This window comes from Salvelinus sp. IW2-2015, linkage group LG23 (assembly GCF_002910315.2).
Source record: "Salvelinus sp. IW2-2015 linkage group LG23, ASM291031v2, whole genome shotgun sequence".
In the NCBI taxonomy this organism is placed as follows: Eukaryota; Metazoa; Chordata; class Actinopteri; order Salmoniformes; family Salmonidae; genus Salvelinus; species Salvelinus sp. IW2-2015.
The window spans coordinates 43,514,769-43,538,096 of record NC_036863.1 but is presented as its reverse complement, the minus strand read 5'-3'; the positions used below and the strand labels follow the sequence as shown (position 1 = coordinate 43,538,096).

At 41.3% G+C, this 23,328-nt stretch overlaps 1 protein-coding gene and 1 non-coding gene across 2 annotated transcripts in view; both read right to left on the bottom strand.

Annotated features, from left to right (window-relative positions):
- Nucleotides 1–419: 419 nt before the first annotated feature.
- The window catches only part of LOC111950930 (collagen alpha-1(XXIII) chain), a 39,994-nt gene continuing 17,085 nt past the window's right edge, over nucleotides 420–23,328 (bottom strand). The window contains exons 9-28 of the mRNA XM_070434537.1: nucleotides 22,013–22,129; nucleotides 16,160–16,195; nucleotides 15,831–15,857; nucleotides 14,103–14,156; nucleotides 13,960–14,022; nucleotides 13,766–13,810; nucleotides 13,566–13,628; nucleotides 13,307–13,351; nucleotides 12,910–12,954; nucleotides 12,736–12,825; nucleotides 12,563–12,616; nucleotides 12,376–12,441; nucleotides 12,107–12,133; nucleotides 11,829–11,897; nucleotides 9,257–9,319; nucleotides 9,108–9,134; nucleotides 8,962–9,015; nucleotides 8,581–8,667; nucleotides 3,144–3,182; nucleotides 420–1,643 (exon numbers count right to left, since the gene is read on the bottom strand). Coding sequence (XP_070290638.1) covers nucleotides 1,641–1,643; nucleotides 3,144–3,182; nucleotides 8,581–8,667; nucleotides 8,962–9,015; nucleotides 9,108–9,134; nucleotides 9,257–9,319; nucleotides 11,829–11,897; nucleotides 12,107–12,133; nucleotides 12,376–12,441; nucleotides 12,563–12,616; nucleotides 12,736–12,825; nucleotides 12,910–12,954; nucleotides 13,307–13,351; nucleotides 13,566–13,628; nucleotides 13,766–13,810; nucleotides 13,960–14,022; nucleotides 14,103–14,156; nucleotides 15,831–15,857; nucleotides 16,160–16,195; nucleotides 22,013–22,129 — 1,074 coding nt within the window. The 3' untranslated portion in view covers nucleotides 420–1,640. The remainder of the gene's footprint in view (nucleotides 1,644–3,143; nucleotides 3,183–8,580; nucleotides 8,668–8,961; nucleotides 9,016–9,107; nucleotides 9,135–9,256; nucleotides 9,320–11,828; nucleotides 11,898–12,106; nucleotides 12,134–12,375; nucleotides 12,442–12,562; nucleotides 12,617–12,735; nucleotides 12,826–12,909; nucleotides 12,955–13,306; nucleotides 13,352–13,565; nucleotides 13,629–13,765; nucleotides 13,811–13,959; nucleotides 14,023–14,102; nucleotides 14,157–15,830; nucleotides 15,858–16,159; nucleotides 16,196–22,012; nucleotides 22,130–23,328) is intronic.
- Nucleotides 13,211–13,292, bottom strand: trnas-acu (transfer RNA serine (anticodon ACU)). The gene has a single exon. It is a non-coding gene; the product is annotated as a tRNA-Ser (tRNA).

Sequence of the window (23,328 nt, the reverse complement as noted above, 5' to 3'; positions counted from 1 at the left end):
GTTCACACCAGCAGCATTTATATTGTGTAGATCAGGGTTTCCCAAACTTGGTCCTGTGGCCCCCCCTGGGTGCACGTTTTGGTGTTTGCCCTAGCACTACACAGCTGATTCAAATAGTCAAAGCTTGATGATGAGTTGGTTATTTGAATYAGCTGTGTAGTGCTAGGGCAAAAAAAACTAAACATGCACCCAGTGAGAGCCCCATGACCGAGTTTAGGAAACACTGGTGTAGATGACCACCGTCATTGCTCGTTCATCCTCCCTTCCTTGCCGAGCAGTCTACAGTTGTTTTATACCTCAATGGACAGAAGCGACACCAACCGACAGCATTTACAAAATGAAGAAAAATGAAAAAAGTAGGCCACCAACAATATAAAGTACAATGCAACTTGAACTTCAKAATTAAGAATACAACAATGTGCATTTAAAATAGTATTTAATATGACAGACAACTTAAAAACGGCATGTCCTAGAACAAACATTTAACCCAATCAGCCAACCAGGTAGGTTTGATAGGTAGATGTTTTTGTCTACCTTGATGTCAGATGTAAAAAGTCTTCAAAACATTTTTAGGATTGCTATCATACATTTTCCATGATAGGCCTAATTCAAAAAGTTGTACAGTGTTCTGTGTCAATTAACTCCACATAGYATGGTTAGAGCACTCAGAGKAATGAAAAAAGCATTTGATGCAACAACTCAGCAATAACTTTGAAACCATCATAAACATCCTACAACTCTTTAGACCAATAATGATCTATACATTAAGCACATTTAGGAAAATTATTGCAAACAAWGGTTCCATGGTGAGGGCCATCATCTGTGCTTCCCCATACAGATGTAGGATCTTAATTTGATCACTCTTTTGTGGCTGAGAATYTTCCTGCACRGCAGGACACGCAAACTTGTAATGTATTTGAGGTTTWAAAAGGCTCCTAAAGTTTGTAATTTCCACTTAAAAATGTCAAACTTGATTTGCCATAACAAAATGTTTATCAACCCCTACAAAAATGTCCATTAATTATAATCCACATAATACTTCGCATTTCCTGTTGCTGCAGGATTATTTTCCTGCTGTAGCAAACTGGCTCAAATTAAGAGCCTACATCTGTACGTTGGGATAGGCGCATGGCATTGGGCCCATGCCATGACGGTTGGTTCTTTCAAAGCAAACAACAATCACAGGAGTGATGGGGTAGAATTCATTTGCAAGGTGCAGGCTGAGTTGCACAATCCAATGCTGTATCTCCATGTGGGAACACTAGTGAGTCTGTTAGTCAATCATACTGTATTTCAGGTTAATACTATATTTGAGGTTCCCCGATTAGATATACTGTAAGCAGCAAAAATGTTCCATCTGGAGCTGAGTGCATTTGCTGCTCCTTTCCATTTGTAACCAGTCTCCTTCTTTGTGTGCACTATATCTTTCCTCTACCTAATCTCTAAACAACAACAAAAAAAGGTTTTCTTTTCATATGCAAAAAGTAAAAAATATTGATTGTGATAGACGCACAATCCAAATTCCAATATGAAAACCTCAACATATTAAATAGGAATTGGCAACGACAAAAAAACTACACTTGAATTTTAGTTGAAAAATATATATCGATATGTACAGATCCCATGTCCCAGGTAACTCATCACTGAAAAAGAGCAAGAGCAGAGACACACATTCACTAGCAGGTACATTATACTGTACAATCATACTATACACCAGTGGTTCCCAACCTTTTTCGGTTACTGTACCACCAGCTGAATTTTTCTCTGCCCAGAGTACCCCTGAAGTACCCCCTCGTGCATATTTTACCAGTAGGCTTATGGACTCATGTCTTCTCAAGTACCCCCAGTGGGTAGGCCAAGTACACTCACTGGTCACACTCACCAAGTACATACCCCTGGTTGGGAACCACTGCTGTACACTATATAAGATTAAATATTTAAGTGATAATGCCCTCGAAGCCGGTGTTTGGTGGATATATTGGCACGATTGTTGTTCGGTCCGAGACGATATATCCTCCAAACACCGGCTTCGAGGGCATTATCACTTTTATACAACAGGTTAACAACATATTCAAATAATGATTTACATATTTGAATTAAAAACGTTATTTTGATTCATTTATTCATACTATTTCATCCATACAAGATATAGTCCCGACGCAAATCTAGGGTTGCTACCCAAGCCGGCTGGTTGTTCGTTCTATCGGTTCGGTTGCGACCCAGTCGTTCAGTCTTTTTGTTCTGTATCCAGTCGTTTGTTCTAAATGTTCTATTGCCGTACTGGCTGGCAACGTTCTTATCCCTTGCTTCCTAGCTAGCCAACTACCGCTAATTTACAGTCAAGTCAAAAAGTGCAGCCAGAATAACGGCAAAGTAGCGCCATTTGCATTTGTTTAAGCTTTTTTCTAGTGACATTTATTTGGATACATCCATAACAATAAGCGAATGAGGCGCGATTTTGCCTGGTATAGCACGTGCTCACTTGTCAGGACACTGTTGTTCAAAGCAGGAGCTAGCCAACAACACAGCTAACACAATCACTTCAAACTGAAGCTGGAAAGACTGCAAACTAGCTGCACTTTGTTTTACCTTTTTTCAATTGACATTTATTTGTATATATCCATAAAAATTATGCCAGCTGATTCATGATTTAAACTGGCAGAGAAGCGCTGTCTGTCTGTCTCGTCCCAACTCCAGACACATTCATTACTATGGGATAGCTGGAGATCGAATTTGAATACTGAAACAATGTTGCAAATGTCGGAGAGCCAGACCRCAAGGTTTATACAAATCTCCCCTGTTGAAACTAAATGTTAGTCTAAAAGAAATGTGAGATAATGTCTAGATGCTTTTTATAGTGGAGATCAAGTTGATAAATTGCTTGGCTGGGCTGATGAAAATTGCGCAGTCAGATGGAACAGAGTAAATAGGCATTTTAACGTTATAGATTTAGACGGTGGTAACTTGGTGGTATCTTGTGGAATAGACACCGGCTGGAATGTGGTTTTAACCAATCAACATTCAGGATTAGACCCACCCTTTGTATAAAACTTCTTAAACTCCCCCAAGAGAGCCAAATGCCTACTTGGGCCAGAGCAGGCCAAGCAAACAGAGCCTCATAGAAGTACTATTGCTGTACAAACCTTATGCGAACACCCTGGTATGGGCAATCCATCCCGACCCTGGTGATAGAAAAGAAACACCTTCATTAAACAAACATGCAGTATTGCATTGCCCACAGATAAATACGGGTGTCTTGTAACAACAAAGTGGTAGGAGGACCAGGCTCAGCCTCCCTCCCCCCTTCTAATTTCACCAATCTCCTATTTCTTTAAAATGTAGTTGGTTCAGGTTCTTTCAGTCATATTCATCGCTCTACTCTGCCTGTCTGCTTCGCTCTCTGTCTGTCTTGAACTTTCGCTAGCAAACTTGCAACATTGTATCAACTGGGCCCTTACAGTTTCCAGATGAGCTCGGGACAGACAGCTGAATTTGTGTCCCGTATTTCAAGTGTCTCAACTTTTGTTTTTACAAAAAAGGTAAATTTGTCAACAAGACAAATCACTTAATTCAGGCTACCAGAGTGTAGGCCTAATGACAATCGCCGAATGTCATTACACTTTTTGGTATTTTGTAACAGTATCTTTCCATTCATCAAATGGCATGCTCACAGTGCACTGTTTGGATGTGGAGTYATTTTGGAGTGGACAAATGTGCGCAGGTAGCCTACTTTTTTTAAGTGATTTGTTTGACAATCAGATTAAAACATCACGAGGTAATACATGTTTACTGTTAAAATACATGTATTTACTTTGCTTCATCACACAAAGAGCCATTGTTTACAGACAGACGGCTCTTTGCGGAAGCTTCCGTAGCCTGGTGTCCTTGATCAACCAAATCTAAAATATTCAGTTTCACCAAAATAATGTTTCCAGACAACAGAGGCATATCCAATATCTATATTAACAATCAGGGGTTGGAAATGGTTCAGGGAACAGAACCAAAAACCGGAAAATAACTATATTTTTCGAGATACAGAATCAGAACCGAGAACGAAAGTGATCTATACTGTTCCAGAACAGAACCGTTATTTTAGAAGCATGGGCACTGGTTAATAATGTTATTTTAAGTTCCAGGTATCTTTTTCCAGTCCCACAAAAAAACGCAACAAAGCACATATGCAAAGACCTCACTGTCCCTCAGAAGTTTATTCCTATCCCTGCCTGCCTGCCTGCCTGCCTGCCTGCCTGCCTGCTAAAAACCTTTGCCAGTATGTGCGTAGGCTAACTGTCCCTCCCCTCCAAGCATAGTCTAGTAGCCTACTGACGTAAGCATGATTCAGAAATTAAGGAGAGAGATTTGTTATTAGAGGAGAATGGATGAACCTTTTCAATGCTTGTTAAGGATACTATAGTAATCACGTTTGAATTTGTTAACAACAAAAGGTAAAACGTGTTTTTATTTTAATTCTGGAAACACAAGCTTGTTAGCTAGCTAGCTACAGTAGCTGGTCCAACATAAAGCCAACTCTCTAAAGTTCAAAGACATTCAAAGTTCCTTCATAGAAGCTGCTCCCCCGTCGGTATAATTCTGAGGGCCTAATTTAGATAATGCATGTCACTACAACAAGATGCCCAGCACTTCTAGCCAAGCCTCCTCCTTCACCCTCTCTCATTCTCTCCCCACCCGCAAAATTTCAGTCGCATCTCACGCCCTACACTCGTGTATCAAATGCATGTAAATAGCTTACCCACTCCATAGCAAGCTGCTCTATCCACACTGACTGTTGAAGTAATTTAATGTCGAGCTAAATGTAAATGTATACAATATTACAGAAAAAAAGGGAAAAAAGGAAAAGAAAGGAACGATATAAACCGACACTTTTCTTTTGTTTCAAACTGGTTCCGAACTTTATTTTGCTGGTCAGAACAGTGGAACGTAACCAAAAAAAATCATGGTTATGTTCAGAATTAAATTATTGAAAAAGTTCCAACCCCTGGCAACAATAATGACTATTCGTCGGGTTGAATGTGTCTTTCGCTATCAAATAAGCATTTAAAACATGTTTTTATCCAGGGTCTCCCATGGGCAGCCATTGAAGCCCATTCTAGACCACACAGTCACATGAGACTGAATAAGCTACCATGTAATCTCCCACTTATTATACAGGCGGAAAAAAGGAGACCCTGGATAAAAGCGTGTTTTAAATGCATATTTGACCGTGAAGGACACATTCAACCCGACGAATCGTTATGTATTTTCCCTAGAGATATAGTTTAGATTTGGTTGATCAAGGATACCAGGCTATAAAAACTATGGCTCGTTGCAGGATGAAGCAAGCCTTTACTATTAGGCCCAGAAAATAACAGGAAGTCCAGTGAGAAGAATACAGACCCCCCAAATGTCACTGTATAATTCACAGTCTGAGGAGGAATATCTAACACCACAATCATGCCATCAAACCATCTATTAACTAATGCCATATTACAGTGACCAAAGATGCAGAGTCTTGCTGGTTTGATGCTGGCAAATTATGGCTACAACTGCATCACAGAGAGCAGGAAGACAGGCAGGGACAAGGCGTAAATGAGAGGTGTGGTATATTGATTTCAAAGATTTTACTGAGTTACAGGTCATATAAGGAAATCAGGCAATTGAAATAAATTCATTAGACCCTAATCTATGGATTTCACATGACTGGGAATACAGATTACCATCTGTTGGTCACAGATACCTTTAAAAAAAGGTAGGGCCATGGATCAGAAATCAGTCAGTATCTGGTGTGACCACCATTTGCCACATGCAGCGAGACACATCTCCTTCGCATAGAGTTGATCAGGCTGTTGATTGTGGCCTGTAGAATGTTGTCCCACTCCTCTTCAATGGCTGTGCAAAATTGCTGGATATTGGCGGGAACTGGAACTCACTATCGTACAGGTCGATCCAGAGCATCCCAAATACGCTCAATGGGTGGCATGTCTGGTATGCAGGACATGGAATAACTGGGACATTTTCAGCTTCCATGGCACAACAATGGGCTTCAATACCTCATCACGGTATCTCTGTGCATTCAAATTGCCCTCAATACAATGCAGTTGTGTGTTCATTGCCCGTAGCTTATGCCTGCCCATACCATAACCCCACCGCTACCATGGGGCACTCTGTACACAACGTTGACATCAGCAAACTGCTCGCCCAAATGACGCCATACACGCTGCCATCTGCCCGGCACAGTTGAAACCGGGATTCATCCGTGAAGAGTACACTTCTCCAGCTTGCCAGTGACCATCGAAGGTTAGCATTTTCCCACTGAAGTCGGTTACGATGCCGAACTGCAGTCAGGTCAAGACCCTGGTGAGGACGACGAGCGGGCAGATGAGCTTCTCTGAGAAGATTTCTGACAGATTGTGGAGAAATTCTTTGGTTGTACAAATCCAGTTTCATTAGCTGTCCGGGTGGCTGGTCTCAGACGATCCCGTAGATCAGAAGTGTCGTGGTTACACGTGGTTACACGTGGTCTGTGGTTGTGAGGCCGGTTGTACATACTGTTTAATGTTACTGCCAACTCCTCTAAAACGATGTTGGTGGTGGCTTATGGTAGTGAAATTAACATTAAATTCACTGCAACAGCTCTGGTGGACATTCCTGCAGTCAGCATGCCAATTGCACGCTCCCTCAAAACTTGAGACATGTGGCATTTTGTTGTGTGACAAAACGGCACATTTTAGAGTGGCCTTCTATTGTCCCCAGCACAAGGTGCACCTGTGTAATTATCATTCTGTTTAATCAGCTTCTTGATATGCTACACCTTTCAGGTGGATGGATTATCTTGGCAAAGGAGTAATACTCACTAACAGGGATGTAAAGATCTTTTATTTCAGCTCATGAAACATGGGAYGARCACTTTACATGTTGTGTTTATATTTTTGTTCAGTATATATCCCAATAAAAATAAGAACTTCAAGAATTGAGGAGTTTGATGGATGTTGGCATAAAACTAGAAGCTGCCCTCTTGGACTTGTATGCCAGATATCTATATCTGTGCCCCGTCATGGAGTGTGTGCGTTCCTGGCTTTCTCCAATGACCTTCCCACTGATTTTTGTTACCCTGTTCAATGGGTTCTGACTAGTGTKTCCTAGAGCACCAAACTACCYCACAATATCAAACGATAGCATGGATTCTATAAAGCATTTATAAAATGCTTGGTGGATGGATTGGTGTACATTAAACTTCCTCAAGAACAAGAATGTTGACATTTAGAGTAAATATGTTTGGTGTTCCTTTTGAAGGAGAGCTTTGTGGTTCAAGGATGGTTCCTAGGTATTTATAGTCCTCTACTCGTTCAGTSATCTGTMCGTTAATCTCCAGCACTGRGATGGTAGGTTGGTCTCTTCTGAAGTCAATGTCAATATAAAAATGTACAGTATGTGAACAGCTCATGGATAATGGATATATAAAAACAATAAGGCCCGAGGAGGTGTGGTATATGGTCAATATACCACGGCTAAGGGCTGTTCTTAGGCACGACGCAACGCCGTTGTAACGATCGTCGGATGAGGAATAGGAAGGATCGGACCAAAACGCAGCGTGGTAAGTGTCCATGTTAATTTTAATAAATAAACTGAACACTAAATGACAAAAACAACAAAGAGAGTGAACGACACGAAACAGTCATGTAAGGTGAAAAAACACAAAACAAACACAAATTGGCAGACAGCCGTGGTATATTGGCCATGCATCACAAACCACGAGGAGCCTTATTGCTATTATAAACTGGTTAGCAACATAATTAGAGCAGTAAAACAAAATATTTTGTCATACCCATGGTATACGGTCTAATATACCACGGCTGTCGGCCAATCAACATTCAGGACTCAAACCACACAGTTTATAGTTTATTTATACCATTGTCATTTTTGAATAGGCGTTTCTAATTGTCTTAAAGGGCATTCTAGAGTGTGTATTCTTTCCCTATATAGCCCGCGTTGTATATTTGCACAGTATAATAATATAATGACTATAGATCATTTATACATGTTTTGTTTGAGCTGCTTTTGAAAGAAAAAGTCAAATTGAAAACAGTATTGCTATTGTTGAATTCGATTTTCATAATAGCAAGCTAGAACTGATGGTTTGGTTAGCTAAACTAGCAAGTCTATTTGTTTGGTTACCATGGCAACTACTGTAGATATCTAGTAAACGTTCTAGCTACTTCAGTAGATGTTGAACACATTTCTACAGGAAAATGAACACATTTCTAGTGGCAAATGTGTTAAATTATAGCCATGGTATGAAAGGGATAATCAACTCAGGGCTCTATGCGTTCTCTGGAAAATAACGGTACTCCATGGACGTAGGTCAGTTCCACTCCACTAGCGTGTCATGGAACACACTTTCCACTCCATTCATTATTTTCCATAGAATGCATTGACCCTCATTGATTATCCCTTACACAAACTCTGCTCTAGCAAATGTAACCTAATAATTGTGTTATTTAGAGAAATAGGGGTTTGCCCTTGAATGAAAAGACAGTGTTTGAGGAAGAGTGAGCGGAGAGGCGACAGGAAGAAGTGACATACCACAGGACAGGGCTGGTCCAGTCCAGGGGGGCCCTCCTCGCCCTTCTGTCCCTTCAGTCCCTTCTTTCCCAGCATCCCCCTGTCACCCTGAGAGAGAAGAGTGACAAAACAATAATATATAATAATATATTTAGCGGATACTTTTATCCAAAGGGACTTACTCAGGTCTGCATAAAAACATTTTACGTATGAGTGTTTCCAGGAATCAAACCCACTATCCAAGCGTTGCACCCACCATGCTCTACCAACTGCTAGAGAGGACCACAGAGGAGACAAATCTCTCGTCGAGCATCAAAGTCTTCTCCAGATTTTACTATAACATGCTAGGTAATAGAAGATTAATAAACGTAGCCACAGTAGCCACTTGTGGCTGATGCACACCTTATCTCCTCTGTCCCCTCTGTCCCCCTTTTCTCCCATCAGCCCGGGGAAACCCTGACATGGAGAGAAGTAGTGGTTAATGAAGGGTCTTTATCAACCAGACTAGTATCAGGGGGGGGGGGTGTGACAGATTTAGACACACTTACATCTAATCCCGGCAATCCTTGCTCTCCCTGTTGAAATGAAATATGATTGAAGTTAATTCTGAAGCAGCTTACTTTGAAAAATACTGCAAGGGACTCTGATGCCATGTCCGTATCCTCTACAAACAGGGCATATGAAAAATACTGCTAACCTTTCTCCCTATGGTGCCAGGGAGACCAACCAATCCTGTAGAACCTGGAAGACCCTGAATACCCTGTGCGCAGAAATAGTGTCATCTGTTATGTGGGTCGTGATGTTAGATGCAGCAGGGTTGGGGACAATTCTGAATTGAGTTGCTAATTCCAAATTTTTTCCAATGTAATTACTGAATTTGAATATAATTTGAATTGGCCACACCTCACAGGAAGCAGAATTAAAGTAGAATTATGTAATTCAACGATATTCAAATGGTTAATTTATTCTACACATCACTATTATTACTTTCCCTAGCAAGAAACCAAAAACTGTAGCTAAAACCGAAAGCGTAGTGTAGCTAAACCCCAATGCGTAGTGCCAACTGTAAAGTTTGGTGGAGGAGGAATAATGGTCTGGGGCTGTTTTTCATGGTTCTGGCTAGGGAAATCTTAACGCTACAGCATAAAATGACATTCTAGACGATTCTGTGCTTCCAACTTTGTGGCAACAGTTTGGGGAAGGCATTTTCCTGTTTCAGCATGATAATGCCCCCACGCACAAAGCGAGGTCCATACAGAAATGATTAGTCAAGATCGGTGTGGAAGAACTTGACTGGCCTGCACAGAGCCCTGACCTCTATCCCATCAAACACCTTTGGAATGAATTGGAACGCCGACTGCGAGCCAGGCCTAATCGCCCAACATCAGTATCCGACCTCACTAATGCTCTTGTGGCTGAATGGAAGCAAGTCCCCACAACAATGTTCCAACATCTAATGGAAATCCTTCCCAGAAGACTGGAGGCTGTTCTAGCAGGTCTCCACATACTTTTGGTCATGTAGTGTAGCAACCCTTTCATGAAGGCAATTCTTTAACTGCTCGAGCAGTATGAGGGTTTTTAAATCGTCAAGTTCCTTGACCTCTTGAGAACCATACCACCGATCAAAAAGTAATGCTTGTTCCCTTGCAAATTCAACATGGCTTTGTGATTCTGTCTTTCATAATTTACAGAAATGTTGTCTGTATGCCTCTGGGACCAACTCATAAGCCTGAAGGATAGCAGCTTTAACAGTGTCATAATCTGAGCTCTGGTCAAGAACTTTTCCCACAAGAACACTTTGGAGGATATCTCGTGACCATTTTAGGGATGTGGCAATCCCCTCAAACAGAGTAAAATATACATCCAACTCCTTTTTTGTTGAAAGGCGGTTCAAGCCGGCTGTTCCGACCAAGATCAATTTCTGATTCRGAGTACTTCCAGAATGTTCTTGTTGTCTGGCTCCAACTTTGTCTTTAGTTCTAACTCCCTCAGTTGCACGTCTATGGGACTCACCACACTACCCGTAGCAGCCTTTTCATCAGCCTCTCTCTCTCTGAGAGGATTTCCTCCTCCAACAAAGCAGTATAGCTGAACCGGCATGTGCAACGAGCCCCTGTTTTGTTACGTTCCCTAGCAAGAAACCCCAAATTGTCATTCAAACAGAAGGGGAAACTAACAAAGAACAATTCAAACGAAACAGGTGGGATTCTAGGAGGGGTTCTGAAAGACACTCATGGGGGTGTCTACGGAAAGTTGACTAGCAACAACAACTGGGACCTAAATGACACCACTCCCATYATGGGCACCCACTAAATTTGCCCAAGATGAGGCAAACAAAATTAAGAAAACCCACACCAAACTTAGACAGGAAGCAAACCAAAAAGTGGAGCTAAATGAAAACAGGGAAGATCAGATACAGGATTGTTTTCGTTTTTGGGTTATGGTCCTGCAACCACCTCTCTGCAACCACCTTACAAGCTCAACATACCTCTGACATGATGTCCAAACACGAGTTCATTCAGACTGTAACCAAGAGATTCTTGAAAAACCTCCCACTCTGCAAACAGCAAAAGAGGGACCCCTTCATCCCAGTCTTTTTTCGAACTCAAAGCAGTAAGCTCTCAACATAAACTTCATAGACTCTCAACAAGAACACCTTGAGACTCTGGGTGGTAGGCACTAGAGGGGCAATGGGCAACACCCAACTTTTGCAGCACTCGTTGGAAGACCCAACATGAAACTCGAAACATGGTCCTGGGAGCTCATCCAGGATCTGAACTGGGATCTGAGCCTGGAAAACTATGCTCATGTATATTTTGACATACAGTGATCAATACTATGTAAAAAAAAAAATCAATATGATTGAAACATGAGATTTTTAAAGACTCATTCTCTGTAAATGAATTTAAATAATTCTAGTAGTCTGGACATGTTCGAAGATTCTTTTGTAGGTTTATAATAATTCATAATTCTGTGTGACATGTTTGAGTTGTAAGCAAGCTAATGTTTGAAATGACATCGGTATTCTTTGCAGCAATAAATGGCAGATGCTTTAGATAAAAGACTAGTCAAAGGAATGAGAMTGTCATGCTTCATGTTGAATTCCACTTCCTTTAATTGAAATGTAATTCATATTCTGCTTCCTGTGGGGGGTGTCCAATTCAAATTCCAATTTCAATTAATRGRTTGAATTGAATTAAATTCAGAATTTCCGAATGCACCCCAACCCTAACATGCAGTACGAGTGAGACAGAATAGGATATAATTACCCTTAACCCAGGAGGTCCTCTGTCACCTGCATCCCCCTTTTCTCCTTTCACTATCTCACCTGGTTCCCCCTGTGAGACATTGACAAAAGCACAATTTCAAGCTAGTGCTTTCATTTCCTTGTGCAAGTACAATTTTCATCCCCTATTCTAACATCCAGCTTTTCATTATCTGTTAAGGCAACATTTTGAATGACAGGGCATTCCAGTGCAGCTTTAGTAGCCTAAAGAATCCTGTGTCATTCTAGGGGCAGGAGGAGATCAGGGCCCTGACAACACACCTTGGGGCCAGGCATTCCATGATGTCCCTGAAAAACACAATGTGTTATCTCATTCTCTTTGTAAACACTGTTCATCACAAGAGCATATTAAAGCACATAGATCATTTAAAAACATTTTACAACAAAGTAGACATTGGGATTTACTAGGTTCCTCTGAGAACAGGTTGAGTATGGAATGTTTGACAGTCATCTCTTTGCAGAGAGAACATTGGTATCTAGAGAGTTTAAGCTTTTGATATCCCCCTATTATTAAGAAGACAGTTACTCACCATGAATCCCTGGAGCCCAGGAGGTCCGGGAGGCCCTGGAGGGCCAGCGATAGAGATAATCTGGGCCTGAAGCAGAGAGCATTAGGATAACCAGAGGTCACACAATCCTATAACACTACTCGACCATGAGATATCACACTTAACAGTTTGGTATAGATACAAGTTTGGTATCTAAAACATTACTGACCAGATTGTCCTCAAACCTTGAATCTCCTCTCTCTCCTTTTTTGCTGTCAGCTCCCTAAGAGAGAAAAAATACATTATATGGACAAAATCTACAAGGCAGTGTGATACTAGACWGCCATGTCATGCCCATAGTCCGTTGGGTATCCATCAGGACACAGCCCATATCCCACTTACCGCAAGCCCAGTTAGGCCCGTCAGACCCCTCTCTCCCTTTTCCCCTGCCACTCCAGGCATCCCATCATCACCTCTTTCCCCTTTGGCTCCCTACAGAGAGGAGGCACAACATGAGGTGGATACAATGATGTCTAGTACAATAACAATTCATTATTACAGAGTCATGTCATTTACCCTATCCCCATCAGCTCCAGGTGCACCATGTGAGCCTGATTCTCCCTGTTGGCATGAAGGAGACAGGAAAACGTGTGTGTGCCTATCRTCAATCCATAAACCAAAGCCATACTGTAGATCATTGCACCAATGCTGGATATGCCAACATATTTGATACATTGACATTTTGGTCATTTAGCAGACACTCTTAGCTAGAACAACTTACAGTCAGATAATATAAACAACATACTGTGCATTGCGTATAATAGATACAATAAATAGGCTACAATGACAAATCTCTCCAGAACAAAATCTCTTCCACAGAAGAGGATGGGTTTCAAACCCATGCATGCACAGCACAATGGATTAGTAGTCCATCGCCTTAACCACTCAGCCACCTCTCAAACACAACTCTCACCTTTGGCCCTTGTCCTCCTGGTGGCCCTGGTGGCCCTGGGGGGCCCTGCAGGAATAATAAAAYGTAGAAAAGTAGAAAARGAAAGTGAGACTTTGTACTGCACAGGGGACTGTTATACATAATGCATACCTAGAATAATATTATGGTGTGTGATACTTTTAATCATTAATAAAATAGTACAATCTGAATTTGTGGGGTCGCAGTACAATGCAGAATGTTGTTCCAGATCAACTTTTAAAGAACCCAATTAAGAACTCACCTGAAAGACATGGCCAAGGCCGATGTCATAGGAGTCAAGAACAGCCTTCTCTCCGGGTAAGCCCTGCAGAGGGAGACAGAGTGAATGAATGAAGATAGATAAATGTATCATCTTGGAAGATGTGTCTAATGCAGATAGTTGTTCATAGACCCACAGTAGATGACTTTAGGTCAAAGAGTGTGATATGAGGAGCCACTCACCATGTCCCCCTGAGGCCCTGTGTCTCCTGTCTCCCCCTTCTCCCCCTGAACGAGAACATAGAGTGAATACACACAGTGGAACCCCAGCATGCCTGTCATTCCAGTGCATCAATACATAGGGTCAAGCCCTGTGAGTTGACACATGGCTGTATATTCATATTTCAAGATATCCATTTACGATTCTTCCTCTTTACCTTCATCCCTGGTAGTCCATCAAGGCCACTCCTGCCCTGGTCACCAGCATGYCCCTGTTCCCCCTGTCACAGACATGGAGATAGAGTGAGATTGGGAAAGAGAAGGGAGAGGAGGAACAGGAAGGAATAATAATATTTCACACCTTTAGCCCTGGAGGCCCCTGTGGTCCAAGCATGCCATGCTGTCCATCCTCACCCTGCAAGACATCAGATTGGAACATATTAATTAACTGCAAGACATTAGATTATTATTATTCATTAACCACAGGTTTTATACACTCTTAGAAAAAGGTTTAGATTTGTTCTTAAAAGGGTACAACCGCTTGTCCCTGACATGGTACCCTGTATGGTCATCCTTTGTACCTTTAGTTATAGGTACATTCATGTAATTGTACCCCAGTTCATACCTCAGATAGTACCATCATTACATATAGTCCATAGGAACAAAAGCTTGTTTTTTTTTGCCTTTATAGGTTACCACCACAGTGACAAAGCCATTTGTTCATTGTGAATGACAAAAACGTACCTTTACAATARATCACTTAAACTGGTACAACACTTCCACTCACAGGTGGCCARAAATAACTAGCTGAAAGCCACACCCCCAGACTAAGCCAYGCCGCAATTATTATTTCGCACTGTGTCATGCCTTTTCGAGTAAATTGTAGAGTTACCACCCATGACTGTATTTGTTAATGACAGAGACATGGTTGTTGAATTTTCAGTCCTGTGACCTTAACCAACTGAGTTCCTTGGTGAATGTTACCATAAATATTCAACTCATTATGACAATACATTACATATCTCATCAGGCCTTATTTTGAGACCTACAGTAGTTTTACCCTAACACAGTGGCCTAATACAGTGGCCTACAAGCCAGATCATGCCTGCAAGTAGCACTGCAACATTCCAGTACATTTCCTCAAATTCCCAGGTGTCCTGGTTGAAAGATTCCAGATGCCCTGCCTATTCCCTCCAGTTTCAAGGAATTTTCAAACCAGGATTTCTGGAGAACCTGGGAAATGTGGGAAAGTTAACAGAATTTTGCAACCCTACCTGCAAGTCACATTATGCTGGCTTGAAAAGTGATGCGTGATTCCTATTGGAATCCAGCCAGAGTGAGGATTTCCTACAGTTGGAATTTGTATTCACCCACAACCTGCATTCATAATAACTGCCAGGGTTAGATRCGTTGCGAGGAGACTACCTAAGYCATTTAAACTGGGACAACCATTTCAGTAATCGGTGCAATAAATCGAACTAACTGATTGGATTAGTATGTTGTTATTTATCTTTGTGCAGCATAAGATTAATCAATCAATCAATGTACATGCAAAAACCCATATATTAAAAACAATTGTAAAAATATGATAATGATTATGGTACACATTATGGTACACACCAGTCTCAACGTCAATAGTGAAGAGGCGACTCTGGGATGCTGGCCTAGTAGCAATAAAACTAGTCTAAACAAGGACAGTTTTATTGCTTCTTTAATCAGGGCAACAGTTTTAGGCTGTGTTAACATAATTGCAAAAGGGTTTTCTAATGATCAATTAGCCTTTTAAAATGATAAACTTTGATTAGCTAACACAACGTGCCATTGGAACACAGGAGTGATGGTTGCTGATAATGGGCCTCTGTACGCCTATGTAGATATTCCATTAAAAATCAGCCGTTTTCAGCTTCGATAGTCATTTACAAYATTAACAATGTCTACACTGTATTTCTGATCAATTTGATGTTATTTAATGGACAGGAAATGTGCTTTTCTTTCAAAAACAAGGACATTTCTAAGTGACCCCAAACTTTTGAACTGTAGCGTACATGTATAACGGTACGTGTGGAAGTGAGAAATGTAGATATTTTACCTGTCGTCCAGGAGGACCCATTTGTCCCTGTGTAAAGAGGACACATTATCAGAAGGATGGGGGGCCAAATGCAATAATTATTATTATAATGCATGGTATTTATATAGCGCTTTTCAAGGACCCAAGTTGCTTTATAATTATATAAAAGAAAAACAAGAAAGAAAAATCTAAAACAATACCAGCCTAACCAGAAAGAAAAAGAAACATGAAACAAAGTGTAGGGCTCAAGGAAAGGGAATACTGTGATGTGGTGTGTGTGGGAGAGAGTGTTTGTGTTTGTGCACCTTATTATATCAGAAATACAAAATCATCTTTGAAACATAGGCTACCTCTAATCCATCAGTTCCATCTCGACCAGGTGGACCCTGTGAAGGAAATCTCAAGTTTTATAAAACAACAACAAGCATAGATGGACCTGAGTGAAGAGCGGGGCAATTCAATTGATCATCCACTAGATGGTATTATTTATACAAATACAACAAAAAGTCCTCGAGTAAATTAGTGAAGCTTTTCAGTAGCATCTACTGAGATGGTATTTTTTGCTAATTATAACAATTTACATTTATAGAGCAAAACAACACAACAAAATGCAAAGAAAAACAATAATAGCAATTATTGTCCAGCTCTAGTGAGCTATTATTAATCACCAGTGGCACAACATTGRTTTTAGAAGTGAGGGGGGCATAATTATTATTATTAATTTATTATCCAGTCGGATAAACACTCCAAAACAGCCTTCTCCACCGCTCAGAGGCGTCCGCATCAAATCAAATTTATTTATATAGCCCTTCGTACATCAACTGATATCTCAAAGTGCTGTACAGAAACCCAGCCTAAAACCCCAAACAGCAAGCAATGCAGGTGTAGAAGCATCGTCCTAGTGCACTCCGTTGCCTCGTTTTGTATCACATTCCAATGATAAAACTGGGGTGGACAAAAATGCAATTTCAGAATGTGAAATTCCCCTCTGTCCCCGGTGAAAGTTGCACCCCTGTTAATGACTCTCCTTTCAACAAGGAGGTCTAAAGGTAAAATATACACTGATTGTACAAAACATTAAGGACACCTGCTCTTTCTATGACATAGACTGACCAGGTGAATCCAGGTGAAAGCCATGATCCCGTATTGATGTCACTTGTTAATCCATTTAAATGAAGGGGAGGAGACAAGACATTTCTTAGCCTTGAGACAAGACATGGACAAAAGTTTTAAGCTCCTTTGAATGGGGTATGGTAGTAGGTGCCAGGYGCACCGGTTTGTGTCAAGAACTGCAACGCTGCTGGGCCTTTCACACTCAACCGTTTCCCATGTGTATCAAGACACCTTGTAGAGTTCATGCTCCAACGAATTTGAGACTGTTCTGAGGGCAAAACGGGCGTCTGAGAATGAATCCCTGGTAATCACTGGAGTCAATGCAGAACTAGTTACCAGGATGACTGTCTGCCCTGTCTTGCTCTCACCACCACATGTGCGGAGAAGATGACAAGACAAGGCAGACCCACCACCGGTGGCTCTCCTCTCCTCTAGCTCCTAACGAGGTGGGTTCAGTACGCTAAGATAATCATAATTAGAGAGACAACAACAGGAAATGGCCTCGCTGCTTTTTGACCTTGAAACATCTGCTGGCAATATGGAGAGCGGTGTTATTGACCTCATCTCAGAGCTGTCCTGGCTGGAAGGAATCAGATTATCTTTCATTCAGTAGGAAAGCTAGATGAAGAGCGTGAAAGGAAATGAATGGTTGGCTTTGTGTACTGAACTACTCTGCATTTTACTGAGCTGAGGATCCTTTCATTATCTCTCCTACCACCATATGCTGGTCTATGCTGGTCAGTGCTAGTCTGATGCTGGTCAAGCTGGTCTGACCAGCATGGTCTAGCTGGTTATGCTGGCATACCAGCCTTTGTTGTGTGTTCACTGGTGAACAGCCTTCGCTGTATTTTGGACACTGGTGACAGCATGAGCTAAAGCAAAACCAGCATCAAGTCACATTATGCTGGCTTGCAAAGTGATGTTTAAATCCTATTGGAATCCAACCAGAGTGGATACCCACAATCGGTACTCAGAATCACTGCCAGGGTTAGAAAGATTAACGAATGAGACTATCTAAACTGTAACAACCATCTCAGTAACGGGTGCAGTACCAGTCAAAGTTAAGAAAAATTKACAGTACMAGTCAAAAGTTTGGACACACCTACTCCTTTTTCTTTACTATTTTCTACATCGTAGAATAGTGAAGACTTCAACATGATGAAATAACAGATCATGAATCAAGGTAAGACCCAAGTACAGACTGTGTGAAGTAACAATGTTTATTGTAACCACAGGGGCAGGCAAACAACAGGTCAAGGCAGGCAGGGGTCGATAATCCAGAGTAGGAGCAAAGGTACAGGACGGCAGGCAGGCTCAGGGACGGGCAGARWGGTCAGGCAAGCAGGTACAGGGTCAGGACAGACAAGGGTGAAAAACCAAGAGGACGAGAAATAGAGGCTGGGAAAAGACAGGCGCTGACAGGACGACCGCTCGTAAGCTTGACTAACAAGACGATCTGGCAACAGACAAATAGAAAACACAGGTATAAGTACGCAGGGGATAATGGGGAAGATGGGCGACACCTGGAGGGGGGTGGAGACAAGCACAAAAACAGGTGAAACAGATCAAGGCATGACAAAAAAGTGTTAAACAAATCAAAATATATTTTATATTTGAGATTCTTCAAAGTAGCCACCCTTTGCCTTGATGACAGCGTTGCACACTCTTGGCATTCTCTCAACCAGCTTCATAAGGTAGTCACCAGTGGTGGAAGAAAGTACTCAATTGTTATACTTGAGTAAAGGTAAAGATACCGTAATAGAAAAAGTACATTTTTCCTTTAGGAATGTGGTGAAGTAAAAGTAGGCAAAAATATAAATAGTAAAGTAAAGTTCAGTTACCCCCAAAAAACGACTTAAGTAGTACTTTAAAGCATTTTTACTGAAGTACTTAACACCACTGGTAGTCACCTGGAACGCATTTCAATTAACAGGTGTGCCTTGTAAAAAGTTCATTTGTGGAATTTCTTTCCTTCTTCATGCGTTTGAGCAAATCAGTTGTGTTGTGACAAGGTAATRCATGTATACAAAAGACAGCCCTATTTGGTAAAAGACCAAGTCCATATTATGGCAAGGACAGCTCAAATAAGCAAAGATAAACAACAGTCCATCATTACTTTAAGACATGAAGGTCAGTCAATACGGAAAATGTCAAGAACTTTGAAAGTTTCTTCAAGTGCAGTCGCAAAAACCATCAAGAGCTATGATGAAACTGGCTCTCATGAGGACCRCCACAGGAAAGGACGACCCAGAGTTACCTCTGCTGCAGAGGATAAGTTAATTTGAGTTACCAGCCTCAGAAATTGCAGCTCAAATAAATGTTTCACCGAGTTCAAGTAACAGATACAACACCAACTGTTCAGAGAATAATGCATGAAKCAGGCCTTCATGGTCGAATTGCTGCAAAGAAACCACTACTAAAGGACACCAATAAGAAGGAGAGACTTGCTTGGGCCAAGAAACACGAGCAATGGACATTTAGACCGGTGGAAATCTGTCCTTTTTTGGATCCAACCGCCATGTTTTTGTAAGTAGGGGAACTGATGATCTCTGCATGTGTGGTTCCCACTGTGAAGCATGGAGGAGGAGGTGTGGGGGTGCTTTGCTGGGTACACTGTCTGTGATTTATTTAGAATTCAAGGCACACTTAACCAGCATGGCTTCCCCAGCATTCTGCAGTGATATCTCATCTGGTTTGCGCTTAGTGGGCCTGTCATTTGTTTTCAACAGGACCCAACACCTCCAGGCTGTATAAGGGCTATTTGACCAAGAAGAAGAGTGTTGGAGTGCTGCATCAGATGACCTGGCCTCCACAATCACCCGACCTCATCCCAATTGGACCGCAGAGGGAAGGAAAAGCAGCCAACAAGTGCTAAGCTTATGTGGGAACTGCTTCAAGACGGTTAAAAAAGCATTYCTCATGAAGCTGGTTGAGAGAATACCAAGGGTATGCAAAGCTGTCATCAAGGCAAAGGGTGGCTACTTTGAAGAATCTAAAATCTAAAACATATTCTGATTTGTTAAACACTTTTTTTGGTTACTACATGATTCCATATTTGTTATTTCATAGTTTTGATGTCGTCACTATTATTCTACAATGTAGAAAATAGTGAAAATCAAGAAAAACCCTTCAATGAGTAGGTGTGTCCAAACTTTTGACTGGTACTGTATATTATTTATCTTTGCATAGCCTAACATAACAATTCGGATTATTTGGGAGTCCACCTCACTTGGGATTTGAACTCACAACCTCTCGGTCACTGGCGTAGCACCCACTCCCGCAGCCCCCTCCCCCCGCACACATAATGTATGGTCACAGTTTTATCTTGATTTGATGTGTTTTAAATTTTAAAGAAATGGTTTTATGTGAGCCATAACTTTTATTACTTTGATTTTATTAATGGAGTCCTCCAGGTTTATGCATTAATATTCCCTGAAAGGTTTTGGTACCACTAGGTGGAACCAGCAGATCTGTTGGTTGGTGGCCTTTACACTTGTGATCATGACCTCACTTCCTCATTCTATTTACGGAACTTTTTCTGAAACCAGTCAATTTTCTCTTTTCTCATAATTAATAATTAAAGTAACATGTTTCGCTAACTATTTCATGGGTCGGGTGACTTTTAAGGGGTATTTGTTAGCTGTTTTTGTCCAAGATAGAAAATGCTAAGTCTCCCCATTATAGGATTTAAYATGGAATATAATCAAATTGGGATTAAATTAAATACTTATTTTCCACCATAATTTGCAAATAAATTCATAAAAAATCCTACAATGTGATTTTCTGGATTTTTTTTCTCATTTTGTCTGTCATAGTTGAAGTGTACCTATGATGAAAATTACAGGCCTCTCATCTTTTTAAGTGGGAGAACTTGCACAATTGGTGGCTGACTAAATACTTTTTTGCCCCACTGTATCTATTTTTTACTTAACACTTATTTTTTCTTAAAACTGCGTTGTTGGTTAAAGGCTTGTAAGTAAGGTCTACACCTGTTGTATTCGGCGCACGTGACAAATACAATTGGATTTGATTATATGCACTTTACAGCCTTACCTATGGAACTTGGGTCCATGAATTKGGGTATCAGCCTACTCGGTGACACCCACAGATTACAATTCTAAAGAGTTTACACAAATATCAGTCGAGGCTCATAACTTTAACTGTGGGAAATCACCTCACTATTATTGATCTTCATATTGCAATGTACAGCCTTACCCCATTTCACGGACCCAAGATCCATAGGTATCAGCCTACTCAGTGACATCCACAGAACACAACTGTTAAGATCTAGCGAAATGATTAGCGTCGTAGCACTTATTGGGGGACCCTGAAACCGGTGTGAAATGAGCCACATTAAGCTCACCAGTCAACCTACGTTGTACAGAACATTCATATTGCAATGTATAGCCTTACCCCATTTCGCGGACCCAAGATCCATAGGTATCAGCCTACTTAGGGAACCCCACAGATTACAATTCTGAAAGAGTTTACACAAAGATTAGCATCGTAGCTAATATTCATGGGCCAAGATCCATAGGTAAGGCTGTACAATGCAATATGAATGTCAATGCACAATGGGCTGTATAGTGAGGCGATTTCCCACCGTTAAAGTTCCCTTATATGAGCTAAAATGATTAGAATTGTWATCTGTGCATGTCACAGAGTAGGTGGATACCCCCATTCCATGGGCCCAAGGTCCATAAATAAGGATGTAGGCTGGTCTCTAGCGAGAAAAAAAAACAACAAAGGGTGGTCTCCAGCGAAAACACAACAAAGTCTGGTCTCCAGACCATGCTAGTTTATGCTGGGGGGGATTACAGAGGGGAGTGAGATAAATCAATCAATCAAAGTGATTTTTTTAAGCCCTTTTGACATCCGTTTTTGTTACAATGTGCTTTACAGATACTCAGCCCAAAAAAACTAAGAGCAAGCAATGCAAAGGCAGAAGCTTAGTGGCTGGAAAACTCCCTTAGAAGGCAGGAAACTAGGAARAAACCTAGAGAGGAAMCAGGCTCCAAGGGGTGGCCAGTCCTCTTCTGACTGATGACTGYAGTGACATGGATGAGAGGAGGAGAGAGGGGCTGTCTTACCTGCTCCCCAAGGTGACCTCTGGGCCCATCCTTCCCTGTGTTCCCCGATGGTCCTCTGAGACCTGGTGAGCCAGGGGGCCCCGGGGGGCCGGGAGGGCCAGCCTGACCCTGATCACCCTGTATAGGCATGGAAGGAGAAGTATGAGATGAGGTAATAATCCCAATTCCCACAGTAGTATCAATCAAAAAAAGTTTCTGAATAATTGTATTGTCACACCCCAGACAAGTTCTTGAACCACTTTCAATATCTTAACTTTGATCAATGTACTGTACAGTTAATTCAAAACTTTTCTGACAGTAGCCTCTTTTTACAAAGTGTCTGGCATTTGTCGCCAACTATCCTTGCCAATGTCAAAGTCTTACAGCGAGGCTTAAACTGCTGTTATGCATAATATTCACACTATAAGACTGTTGAATGCTTGATTAAATTTTATTCAAAACAAGATGTTTAACACAATCATATTAACAGCAATTTAACAAGCTATTCTTGTTCTCCAATTACCATAGTTCTGACTGGCATTCTTTCCACCAATTATCATCCACGAACACTGTCATTTATTCAAACTCACTTTCCAAAGAGACATAATTTACTTCCCCACTCATTTTCTCTCTAATTTGAAGCAGACATATGGAAGTGGCAGAGCGGCAAACATAAAAATGCTTGAGGCCAATAACATATGTACATGTGTGAGATTGTCACGCCCTGACCATAGAGAGCTGTTTATTCCCTATGTTGGTTGGGGCGTGACAGTGACTAGGRTGGGTTATCTAGGTGATTAATGATTTATGTTGGCCTGGTATGGTTCCCAATCAGAGGCAGCTGTTTATCGTTGTCTCTGATTGGGGTTCATATTTAGGCAGCCATTTCCCCATTGTGTTTTGTGGGATCTTGACTATGTATAGTTGCCTGTGAGCATATTTGTAGCGTTTCGGTTTGTTTGTTTATTGTATTGTATTGTTTTGTTTTGCTTTGAGGTTCACATAGCAATAAAGATGTGGAACCCAGATCACGCTGCGCTTTGGTCCAGTTATTATGTCGATCGTGACAGAGATGTAAAAGAGTGAGGGAAAGTGATAGAAGAAGAGAGTGTGAGAAGCCAGCTTGAAGGGAGAGAAGAGAAAGAGGGCTGAGACGCGCCCGAGACTAGCTCTACCTTCAGGAGGCGTTTCTGACTGCAGAGAGAAAGGGAGAGAGGGAAGCCACCAGAGACACAGTGAAATAAAAACAAACAGAAAGAAAGAATGTAAGAGAGAGGTTAAACAGAGAGTTGTGAGGATGTCAGAAATGACTATTCAATTTCAATTSAATTCAATTC